Genomic DNA, 12098 nt, shown 5'->3' on the forward strand with positions numbered 1-12098 from the left:
CTGAGCATACACCCTCGGGGCCTGACAGCCCATGATGGGAGACAGGTAATAAACACTCACAGTGGAGACCTGTCCGGGAGGGCAAGTGAAATGGAAAGGGCCAGGCACGGGGCACAGCATGTCAGGAAAGGCGGCCCTGGTGGGGTGGCCTTGCAGCAGAAACCTGCAAGGAATGAGGGGTGCCCTCTGCAGACAGCCAGGTGGGCAGAGCACTGGGCAGTGGGAAGCGTGTGTGCACACGAAAAAGTCCAGGCAAGGGTGGGCCGGAGGGACCAAGGGCTGTAGAACTCGGATGTGGTGGGTTCTACGGCCCTTGTCCATCAGTGTAAAACTCCCTGGGCTGTGTGGTCTGTTCCCCTGCAGACATCAGCAGAAGAGCCCCATGGGTGCTGCAAAGGGAATAAGCACACAAGCAAGAAGAGAGTTTTCAACTTAAGGACGATCAACATTAAAACTTGTTTAGAAAGGTTGCTTAAGGCCAAGTACTGTGGCTCACACCTGTAACCCCAGCACTTTAGGAGGTCAAGGTGGGCAGATTGCTTGACGTCAGGAGTTCAAGACTCCCCTGTGGAGCTAGGAGCCACTGTGCAGTGACAGGAAATGTGGTCCATGAAGTAGGGGGGTTGGATCGCATGGGATCTTGGAAGTTTGACACTGATTGACATGGGAGACACTGGAGAGCTTTAAGGAGTGACAGCATCTGACCTGTGCCTTAAAACACAAGAGCTGTGTTGGGAACACACTTGGGATGGGTGCTGCTGAGAAGGGCAGAGGCAGAGAAACCCAGCAGGAGGCCTGCAGAGGCGGTGACCCAGGTCCACGGTGGCGGCGGCTTGGGTGAGGGTGTTGGTAGAAGTGGGAAGAGACATGGGCCTGGGCATGCTATTTAAAGCAGAGCCAGTAGGCTTTGTAGGTGGACTGGATGTGACGTGTGAGAGGAAAAGAGAAGGGAGAGCTGACCTCAGGGGTCATGGCCTGGGCCACTGTGAAGGTGGAGGTACCACGGCCTGAGATGGGGATGTCTATGGGGTAGGCAGATTTGGGGGGAAGATCAGGTGTTGCTTGGGCCCACTGAGTTTCTGTGCTGATTAGATGCTCAAGGGGAGATGGTGAATCAGCAGCTGGAGACAGGAGCCTTGATTTCAGGGGAGAGAGTTGGGCCTGAAATAATGATTTAGGAATTGCCAAAGTGGTATTTACAGTCACGAGACTGGAGTGTGGTCCAGGGAGATACCAGGGAGAGTGTTCAGTGGGCAGAGGGGATCTCTAGGTCACTGCACCATTTGAAGGTCAGGGAAGTGTGTAAGAATTCCTGGTCAACATGGTGAAACCCCGTGTCTACTAAAAAAAATACAAAAAATTAGCTGGGCATGGTGGCGCGTGCCTGTAATCCCAGCTACTCAGGAGGCTGAGGCAGAAGAATTGCCTGAATCCAGGAGGCGGAGGTTGCAGTGAGCCGAGATCGCGCCATTGCACTCCAGCCTGGGTAACAAGAGCGAAACTCTGTCTCAAAAAAAAAAAAAAAAAAAAAAAGAATTCGCTAAGGAGAGACCAGTGGGAGGGAGAGAAAGAACAGAGTCGATTTGCCCAGATGCCAGTGAAGAAGACTTTCAACAAGGAGAGAATGATCAATTGCATTTGAAAACCAACACATCTGGTGGGTGAACTCTGCCAAGTGCCCGTTGCCGGGAAAGTGGTGCTGTACAATAAGGCTGTGAATACAGAAAGGCCTTTCACAGGGACAGTCTGGGGAGACAAATCAGGCCCATAATAGAACCTGCCCCATTCCTTATGAGCACTGATCAGCTTTCACATGGAGGAGGGGCATGAGCAGCAGCAATGAAATGAAAGACACATGTGTTCTTGCTGGGGGAGCTAAGATTTCCATGAGTTCTCAGGAAAATGGTGGGGAAGGCAGGGCACACATGACCAGCAGTATGACCTTGGCAGTGCCTCTGGGAATCAAAGACAATGAAGAGTTTGAGAAGAGCCAAAAAAATATGATGGGAAAGGGCGGCGGGACTCCAGAAAAGAACACGATTGTGTGCAGGAAGCCCTGACTCTACGACTAAGCTTGTCCAACTTGCCTCATTTTGTTGTTGCTCTGTTTTGTTTTAGGTTTTTAGCAGCCTGAAGCCGTGGTTTTTGGTTTCTGTCTCTAGTAATAAGTGGAAAAGAGGGATGAGGAAGGGGCTTTACTGGTCCAACCAAAACCAGAAACTAAGAACCCATGACTGTATTCTCTCCTTTGGACACCCCTGGACGTCCTGAGGGGTCAGGCTCCTGAGCTATGTGAGAGCTGAAGGTCCAGGAACATGGAGGAGGATGTTTTCTCACAAGCCCAGGATGCTATGGGAGGACAATGTCAAAAAACCGAGGAATTCCCAACAGTGGCTTCCTGGGGCCACCTGGAGGCCTCAGCCAGGTTGGGTAGGGCAGGGCCCTGGGGCTCCAGGGAGCTTGTGGGACCTGGATGGCCCGATCTATGGGAGAGAGGTCTAGGACACACTAGAGGGGCCTAAGGAGGGTGGGAAGGTGATGGAGAAGGAGATGTTTGGGGATGGATTTCCAGGCTGGTCTTGACCCTAATTCTCCCCTGCCATAACAGTTGTTACCCCCTGCTCCTTCACCCTCCTAGCCTCTCACAGCCACAATGACAATTTTCATTGCTCTCTCTAAACTCCTGTGACCCTGTTCTCCCATGCAGTTTGCGCTAAGAAAACATAATTTTCTTTCTCTCTTGAAGGTGGCACTTATACCTGGGAAGGTTCAGATGGGGAGGGAGCATGCATGGGCAGACCTCCTTTTATTGTGCTTTGTAGATTTTTTTTTAAACAAATCAAAGGCTTGTGGCAACTCTGAGTTGACCAAGCCTATTGGTGCCACTTTTCTCAACAGCATATATTCACTTTCTGCCTCTGTGTCTGGCAGTTTTTGTGCTATTTCCAACGTTTTCATTATTATATCTGCTATGGTGATATGCAACCATCAAATTTGGCTGTAACCTCTGCTTCCCAGGCTCAAGCAATTCTTGTGCCTCAGCCTCCCGAGTAGCTGGGAACTAATTAATTTTTATAAAATACTTCTCTTGTTCACTTGGCAGTGTTTTCACATACTGCCACCCTTTCAGATAGAATTCTTTTTGGTCACCAGGACAAGGCTTGGTAACCGAGCACACGGTACAACGTGCATCGTAACTCACTGTTAGGGACTGACCCGCCCCATAGGGTGCATGGCCGTAATTATGAGCTGAAAATTAGAAATAAAAGAATGTAGAGGAACAAAGCCCTTTAGAAATCTGAAACAGAAATGAAAAGCTGAGGGAGACTGCACACATTTTCTCCCGATATTTAAAACAATGGGAAACTTTTGCCATCTCAACCCACTTGCTTTTGATGAAATTGAGATCAAACCGTCTCAGACCAAGTCACATGGGTCCCCTGCAGAGGAGAGGATGAGGTGGCAGGAGGAAGCTGTGTGTTCTGACCCCACCTCTATGAGTCTGTTCTCACACTGATATAAAGAACACTACCTGACACTGGGTAATTATAAAGGAAAGGGGCTTAACGGACTCGCAGTTCCACAGGCTTAACAGGAAGCATGGCTCGCAGGCCTCAGGAAACTTACAATCATGGGGAAGGACAAAGCGGGAGCAGACACCTTCGGCACAGGCAGCAGGAGGGGATGTGTGTGAGAACAAAGAAGTGCCACACTCTTACACCACCCACTGGGCCGGGCGCGGCGGCTCATGCCTGTAATCCCAGCACTCTGGGAGGCCGAGGCTAGTGGATCACCTGAGATCAGGAGTTTGAGACCAGCCTGGCAAAAGTGTTGAAACCCTGTCTCTACTAAAAATGCAAAAATTAGCCAGGCCTGGTGGTGGGTGCCTGTAATTGCAGTTACTCAGGAGGCTGAGGCAGGAGAATCACTTGAACCTGGGAGGCAGAGGTTTCAGTGAGCCGAGATCATGCCATTACACTTCAGTTTGGGCAACAAGAACAAAACTCCATCTCAAAAACAAACAAACGAACAAAAAATCAGCTGTCACGAGAACTCCCTCACTATCACGAGAACGGCATGGGGGAAAACACCCCCATGATCCTTATCGCCTCCCACCTGGTCCCTCCCCTGTCATGTGGGGATTACAATTTGAGATGATATTTGGGTGGGAACACAGAGCCAAACCATATCACCACCCAAGGATCTGTTGCAGTCTCTAAGAAATCCCACAATTTGATGGATGAAAGCCACCCTCCTAGAGTGCTAAGAAATATGGAATTCGTCACATAACTCAGCAAAGGATATGAGCTAATTACCCTCTCTCAGAGAGACAGAGAATGGTGATTTGGATGTTGAAAAAGAAAGGATAACCTCACTAACCAAGATTCTGCCCAAAACAGCAGAGCTAGTGGAGGCCCCACCCAGGTGGCTCTTGGACCTGCCACCCCTTAATTTGGTTGTGGTTGGGTTCTCAACACTACCAGTGTCTCCCATAAAATGGAAGGAGCCAGGAAAGTGGCCTCAGGTTTAGTATAGGAGGGCCTCATCTCCCCAGCCTTCCCCTGCCCTGGCATCCACTGTCTCCTTGATTTCCACATGAGCTGGCTTGGCAAAGCGTGACAGGGCTGGTCTGGGGACCGGCCCAGCCCAAATAGAGGGTGTGCACAGGTTTTTTTGGACAACATTTGATTCAGGCACCTGAGCGAGGACTATGTTTTCAGGCAACCTCAGGTTTATTTATTTATTTATTTTTGAGACAAAGTCTCTCTCTGTCACTCAGGCTCTAGAGTGCAGTGGCACAACCATGGCTCACTCCAGCCTTGACCTCCTGGGCTCAGGTGATCCTCCCACCTTAGTCTCCCAAGTAGCTGGAACAATAGGCATGCACCATGGCACCCGGCTAATTTTGTTTATATTTTGCAGACATAGGGTTTCACTATGTTGCCTAGGCTGGTCTAGAACTCCTGGCCTCAAGTGATTCTCCTGCCTTGGCCTCCCAAAGTGTTGGGATTACAGGTGTGAGCCACCATGCCTGGCCTCATGTTTAGATGGGTAGGTTGTTGGCTAGAAGCCACAGCCCTGCTGTTGGTTCACGTGTCCCTGTTGCCCGGCCATCCTCCCTCTCCTCCGTGCTTCTGCCCCGACCAGAGAACCGCAGTCCATGTTCTGATTTATATAACATTCGTTTAAAAAATATTGCCAAAAAGGACACATTTCATGTAGAATCCAAATGTCTGCCCTCTTTTGACTGTCAGCACAGCTGTTCACACTGGGCTCACAGTCCTGAATGACTGGCCAGAGTGTGCAGTCCCATGTGCCTGCCAGTTCCCCGGAGTCCACTTCTCTTTTTACTGTGACTTGTCAAGTCCAAGTCAGAACCTGGGCATGAGGCCCCACCTGGGCGGGTCCTACCTGAGACTCCTTCCTTATCCCTCAGTGTAAAGCTTTGCTCCAGGAGGTGCACTAGGACCCTGGGGACCTCTGACCCCTCCCCCACTTCAGCTGAGCCCAATCCCACATTCCAGAAGGGCTTACCTGCAGTCCGATGTCTCGGGGCTGGTTGCCCACAGCCACCCTGGCGATGCCGGGAAGGTCAATGATGGTCAGATCTGGGACCTCAGGGGAGGTGATCTCCAGGGTGATGAGCTCATGGCTGATGCCCAGGCCATTCCCAGCCATGATATTCTGGGCTATGGAGGTCAGGAGGGGAGAAACCCTGAGCCCTCTTTAATGATCCCTGAGAGGAAGCAGTTACTGAAGGTAACGACTGCTTCTTTCCAGGGTTTGAGAGCTTCGGTGGGTCCAAAACATTTCAGAGAAGCCTGCACAGGGATCTCAGAAGCCACTGAAACGGCTGTTTAATATGTAGGCGCACAGACCTACACTTTCCAAAAGACGAGAAGAAAACATACTGGTATGTTAGCAATGGGACTGTGGATGGGTTCTGTTCTCTTTCTTCCTGCTTTTCAGCATTTTCCAGGGAGTGCTGTGGTGGTTTTAAAATACGTCCACAAATCCTTCAACATTCCTCCCTTCAAAAGGGGGAGGCATGAGCATGGGCCAGACATAGGGGCTTGTTTCTAATGAATACATGCAGTGGAGGTCACTGTGTGTGGCCAGTTCCTAAATGGATCATGGCTTCCTGCTTGATTCCTTTGGATGGCCAGCCCTAGGGGAAGCTGGCTGCCATGTCACAGGGACACTAAGTAGCTACGGAGAAGCCCCAAGGTAAGGAAGTGTGGCCTCCTGCCAACGGCTTTAGTGGAGATTGCCAGATGGTTTTCCAAAGTGGTTGCACCAACTTACATTCCCACTAACAGTGGAGGGGGTTCCAAGATGCTATTCTGAAGATGTCTTGGCTTGGGTTTGCTCACTGCTCATTCTTACCCAAAACCTTTACCAAGCCTGCACACATGGTGTGCTGTTGGTCTGCTAGAGACAGCTCTCCTGGCCCTGCCCCACAGAACTCATGGCTGGAGAGACTCCAGAAAGATGTCAACGAACATTGCAAGATGCACTGGGAGCACTAGTGTGGCTGTGGTGGGCACAGCCGGGGTACAGAACCTTTGCAATTTTTAAAAAATTCAGGGTAGTTTTTTAAGAAATTTGCTACTGAGGATATCCAGCAGCTCCTGTTTTAGAGGGGTGAACACTGACATTGGGGTCAGGACTCCCTGTTGGGGAAAGGATCCTTCCAGAAAGCCACTTAATCCAGGCAGACAGGGGCTGTCTGGGAAAGGGCTGAGCCCATGAGGTTGTCTAAAGGCCTCCTACTCAGACACTGCGTTTGCTATTCGGTAACACAAAAGGCCTTCCTTGGACTGAGTTGCTCCCTACAGGGAGTCTTGGTACATTCAGGGTAGTTTTTCCATCTATACTGGCTGAGTCCAGGATGGGCCATGCAGGCGGGACAAGGGAGAAGCGTTTCAGGAGTGTGAGAGGCTCCAGTGCACTCTAAGGGACTTGGCCACTAGGGCCCCTTGGGGCACAAGGCTGTGGACTCCAGGAGCAACTGAGCCTTTTCTGATCAGCCACCGCCAAGAACAAGCATCAGGAAACCTGCTTCACAGCTGGGTGAGCGGGGTCTGTGTTTGGAAGGATGCTGAGTGGAAAGGTAGCTGGCCAGGGTTAGAGCTGAGCCTCAGGAAGACAAGTCATGGTTGTGGCAGCTGCTGGGGGACCAGGGGTCCTGCAGCGGCACTTCTAAAGGGGCACAGGTGACCAGCGATCCAAAGATGGAGTGGGGATTGGGCAGGTGCAAAGGGGAAGCCTGGAAGGAAGGGTGAGTTCTCTGTGGAGTGGACAAAGCCAGGGCTGGGGGAGGAGCGGGAGAGGACGGGCAAGACCAGCCACGTGGACTGCGGGCTGCTAAGGAAAGCCAAGGAAAGCCACCAGCGGGTTCTCAGCATGAGATGGCTCGATGAGAGGGGACCTGGACAAGGACCTGGAGGGATGGTGGAGGTGACAGCAATGGGGGCAGCCCCATGCTGTCTGGGAGGTAAGCGGTCACTGTGGGAGTGACTTGAGGAAGAGGAGAAGGAAGCGAGGAAGAGAGAGGAGTGACTGCCAGATCTGAACCCCGGAACAACGTGGCTCACCTTTGTGTATCTCCTTCTCCACCTGGCTGGGGTCCTGCAGCTTTAGTTCCATGTTCCGGTAGCTGATCCTTCCGGCCCATGCCTCATGGGGCTGCTTTTTCAGTTTCAGCACCAGCGGACACCTGGTGACGATTCCTGAACAAGAGTTTCCCCAAACACCCTCAGCTTCCTTTCAAAGAAGTGGCGCCGGGCCCTTCCCTCCTAAGACCTGCCGCATAAGGACCTCGTCTGAGCTTTTTGGCTCTCCCTGGGGCCTGGTAGTAAGTGAGGGGGTCGGACTGAGCAGGTGCAAAGAGGCACAGGGCCCTGGGGGTGCTGCTGTCCTTGGTAAGTGTTCGCCACCTGAGTGAGCACCCTGAACTCCGGTGGACTTGAGCAAGTGGCTGTAGCCACAGTCCCCTGTCACAGCTGCAGACCTGAGCATGCTGCCCTATAAGTGAAGAAGCAGATGCTGGAGCTCGGGCACATATCCAGGCTCCCCTGTCTTCCTGTGGCTGGAGTCAGCATGACAGGTGTCTGCCCCAGGCCCTGCAATTGTCCTGGTGGGGAGCCCTGGTTCGGGTGGCGGATGGCGGCCAGCCAGAATGTGGAGCAGTGAGACCCACCCCAGGGCCATGGAACCCCTCTCAAGAAGTGGGAAGAAGGCAGAGAGAGCCTGGAGGAGAAGCTGGACATCTGGAAGGAGGGGCAAGGGGAATCCTGACGGTCCCTTTGAGGCAGGATCCTCCAATGCCACTGAACCCAGGAAAGGTGGGAGCAGTGCTGAGCTCATTGGTGTGGGGGCCTCCACGCTCCTGCTGTGAAGCCCAGAGAACGCACGTCGTTTGTCCCGTGGCCTATAGGGAGGTATTGCCCCGTCTTCCAACTAGGGGACTCACCCGGGGTCCCATGCCTGCTCTCTGGCGTTCAGACTCTCCAACCCGTAGTCTCCCTGCCCCAAATGCTGATCCCAGAGCACAGAGGCAGACTGGCTGTCACACACCCACACTGTTACTCTCTCCTGCCTCGTGCTCGGGGCTGATGGGCATCTTATGGGACACACTGGGTAAAGGACCAGGCTGCAGGGAACAGCAGGGAGGCCAGGGGAAGGGCACTGTGGGTTTGAGGTTGCCGCAGGTGGCTCTGTGGGGTCCGGGCAGCCCTCTAGCAGATGCCTCCTGCCTGCCCTTGGGTTCCGGTTGGGTTGAGAAACGAGTAGCAGAGGCAGGAGAGGGGAGCCAGGGAGGAACAGAAGGAGCCGGGCGCTCTCTGCTGCCGCTGCAGCCCCCAGGACCCCTGCACACCGTTCCTCCTCCAGGTTCTGGAAGCCGCTCCCCTTCCTGTCCCACCCCCTTCTTGGAGGCTTCCCCATGCCTTGCTTACCCCATTGTAAAAACCTCTTTCTAAACATTCTCCAGTACCCACTCTGAGGGTATGGACTTTATAATTTTTCTTTATAAATATTTTGTTAAATTATAAATGTACAACGGCTTCTACATTCTACATAGACATGTAAAAGTTTGTTTTTCCAAGAAAAAGGTATCTTATTATATCATGATCCTAGATAAGAGGCTTTCAAAACATTGAGAGAATTCTTTAAGAAGGCTTTGCCTGTCACGTAAAACTTATCGATTTAACCTGATCAAAGAAATGCTTCTACATTCCTACAAAGACCACTAGGAAGAGATGGCAAGGCCCCTGCACCCTGACTGACACAGGGGCAGTGACAGCTATTTAAATGTGTATGGGAAATCTGGCCCTCTGCTACCAAGCCTGAGGAGCTGCCCTCCTGGGGCTCTCACAGTGGCCTATCTCTCCCAGGGGTGTGTCTCTCCCAGTGGCCTGTCTCTTACCATGGCCTGTCTCTCCCAGAGGTGTGTCTTTCCCAGTGGCCTGTCTCTCCCAGAGGTGTATCTCTCCCAGTGGCCTGTCTCTCCCAGAGGTGTGTCTCTCCCAGTGGCCTGTCTCCCAGAAGCCTGTCTCTCCCAGTGGCCTGTCTCTCCCAGTGGTCTGTCTCTCCCAGTGGCCTGTCTCTCCCAGTGGCTGGCTCCCAGTGGCCTGTCTCTCCCAGTGGCCTATCTCTTCCAGTGGCCTATCTCTCCTATTGGCTTGTCTCTCCCAGTGGCCTGTCTCTCCTAGCGGCCTGTCCCCCAGTGGCCAGTTTCTCCCAGTGGCCTGTCTCTTCCAGAGGGGTGTCTGTCCTGGAGGCGTGTCTCTCCTAGAGGCCTGTCTCTGAAACCCCTTGGTGCCTGGGGAAGCTTCGTGGCTTACAGGTGGCACTGCTTGCTCTAGAGGGAAGGTGGGCCATTGGAACTTACCACTGCCTCTGGGAAGGGCGACTCCCGACAGCGCCTCCAGCACAGAGCTCTTGCCCGAGCTCTGGTCCCCGATGACGGCGATGGCCGGCAGGGCCAGGTCCTGCTCCACACCCAGAGCCCGCAGGGAGTCGATGAGGTCAATGCAGGGGCGCACCTTCTCCTCGTACTGGCTGTACAGGTTGTTCTCAGGCCCCTGGGGAGGGCAGAACAGATGCCACTGCCTTGACCCTGATAGGGTTCCCGGTGTCATGGGGAAGTGTGGCAGTGTTTGTGCAGCTCTGATGTTGGGTTGGGGTGCAGACAGGAGGTGAGAAGGTGGCTGGAGGGCACTGCTGTTTGCAGGGGCCCTTCTGTTCTCCTGTTGAGGCCTCCCTGGGGCAGCTTCTGGGAGGATTTGGCTGCGGGTGTGCAGGGCATGCCTCCCGGGGAGGGGCTGGGAGCCCTGAGCGGGGAAGAAGTTCCATGAGGCAGAGGCTCCCAGCCAGAGGGAGGAGAGGGGCTGGGCTGGGGGCTGCAGAGCTGAGGAGGGTGGCGAGTGGGTGGGCTGGCGGTATGATGGCTATGGAGGAGGTTGTAAGAAAAGCCCCAGGAAGGGGACCCCTGCATGCATTACCCCCAGACCCACATCACAGCAGCTCATTGCCGCAGGAGAGTCTGTGTACGTTCCTGATACTTCTTGGACGTGACCAGGAGAGCTGGGGACACCAGCTGTGCCGGGGGAGCAGGCTGGCAAGTTCTGTGACCGTGGTGGGCTTACGTGACAGCCCTCTGCACCAGCAGCCAGAATGCCCCCTTTCCGAACGTCCTTCCTCTGGGCTTACCTTTGCCCTCAGTTGGCTCCTGTTTCCTGGTGGTGGCTGATTGTTCAAATTGAGAAAGTTGAAGTTCTTGGTGAGGAAAGCAGCGTCCTTCTCCACCTGCTGCCAGTTTGGGCTAGACGTCGTTTGTCTTGGCCCCATGTTGAATGCCGGTGGTTGTTGCTGGAAGAAATTCATTTCTTTTTTCAGGTAGTGTTGGGAAGAAAATTGATTTCTCTTCCGGTAGGGCCAAGGCTTGCGGGCCTTAGACATGTGCTGTCTCCCTGTCAGAGCTGCGGGATGTTTTCTCTGCTACTTGGCACGTCCAATCTTCCTGACAATCTCTGCAAAGACACAAGAGGGAGAGTGGCCCACACGTCACCAGGAAATCCTGCCTGAGGTGGCACTTTTGCCCACCCCTCCTCGCCCTCCTACAACCTACCCCCTACACACAGAGGCAGAGTCCAGGGGCCCAATGCAGGGCCCCCGACTGCAGGAGGGGCTCTTGGCAGCCACAGAGCACGAGCGGGATTTCTACCGGCCTGGCACTGAGGAACGGGGGCAGCGGACTCCACACTCCCGGTGGAGAGTCTCAATGTTCCTCCTTTGTTACTTCTTTTTCTTCTTCTTCTTCTTTTCCTGAGACAGGGTCTCACTCTGTCACCCAGTGGGGAGTGCAGCGGTGCAATCAGGGCTCACTGCAGCCTCAACCTCTCTGGACTCAAGCAATCCTCCTGCCTCAGCTTACCGAGTATTTGGGACTAGAGGCACGCACCACATGACCCAGCTAGTGTTTGTTTGTTTTTGGTAGAGATGGGATTTTGCTGTGTTGCTCAGGCTGGTCTCAAACTCCTTGGCTCAAGCAATCCGTCCACCTCAGCATCTTAAGTGCTGGGGATACCGTCACAAGCCACCACACCCAGTCTCCTTTGTCACCTCGGATGGTCTGTGCCATATATGGCATCAGGTGTCTGGAGCTCAGGACAGGCAGGAGAGCCATTAGGTGTGCAGAGGTGACAGGCAGTACCTCCTGGGCCTGCTGGAAGCCAGACCTGGGCCCACACCGGGCTTGGCCGGGCACTGGGGAAGCGTGGGAAAAGAACGTGTTGGGCCCAGTTCTCAGGCTGTGGCCTGCACTCAGCTAAAGGCAGCGCTGTGCTGAGACATACATTTAACTTTCACAGCAAGCCTACACATTTGCACCTTATCTGTATTTTCAGGGCCAAGAAACTGACATCCCGGAGGGCCAGTGATGCCTAAGCCAGGACTCAGAGCCGGGCCTGTGTTCCGGGCAGGAGCCTCCCACACTCTGGCTTGCACGGTATCCTCCTTTCCTCTAGCAGTGAGGTGGATCTAGGAGCCTGAATGGTGTCCCCACAGCCCCCACAAAATTAATGTTCACCTGG

At 53.6% G+C, this 12098-nt stretch overlaps 1 protein-coding gene across 2 annotated transcripts in view; it reads right to left on the minus strand.

The window, feature by feature from the left end:
* MX2 (MX dynamin like GTPase 2) overlaps positions 1-12098 on the minus strand; it is a 45141-nt gene that overhangs the window by 20554 nt on the left and 12489 nt on the right. For both annotated transcript variants that reach the window (XM_032276825.1, XM_032276826.1), the window contains 4 exons: positions 10717-11036; positions 9896-10088; positions 7599-7733; positions 5536-5690 (listed from right to left, as the gene is read on the minus strand). In XM_032276825.1, coding sequence (XP_032132716.1) covers positions 5536-5690; positions 7599-7733; positions 9896-10088; positions 10717-10965 — 732 coding nt within the window. In that variant the 5' untranslated portion in view covers positions 10966-11036. The remainder of the gene's footprint in view (positions 1-5535; positions 5691-7598; positions 7734-9895; positions 10089-10716; positions 11037-12098) is intronic.

Source organism: Sapajus apella, unplaced genomic scaffold (genome assembly GCF_009761245.1).
Source record: "Sapajus apella isolate SASKATOON/1434 unplaced genomic scaffold, GSC_monkey_1.0 scaffold8, whole genome shotgun sequence".
NCBI lineage: Eukaryota > Metazoa > Chordata > Mammalia > Primates > Cebidae > Sapajus > Sapajus apella.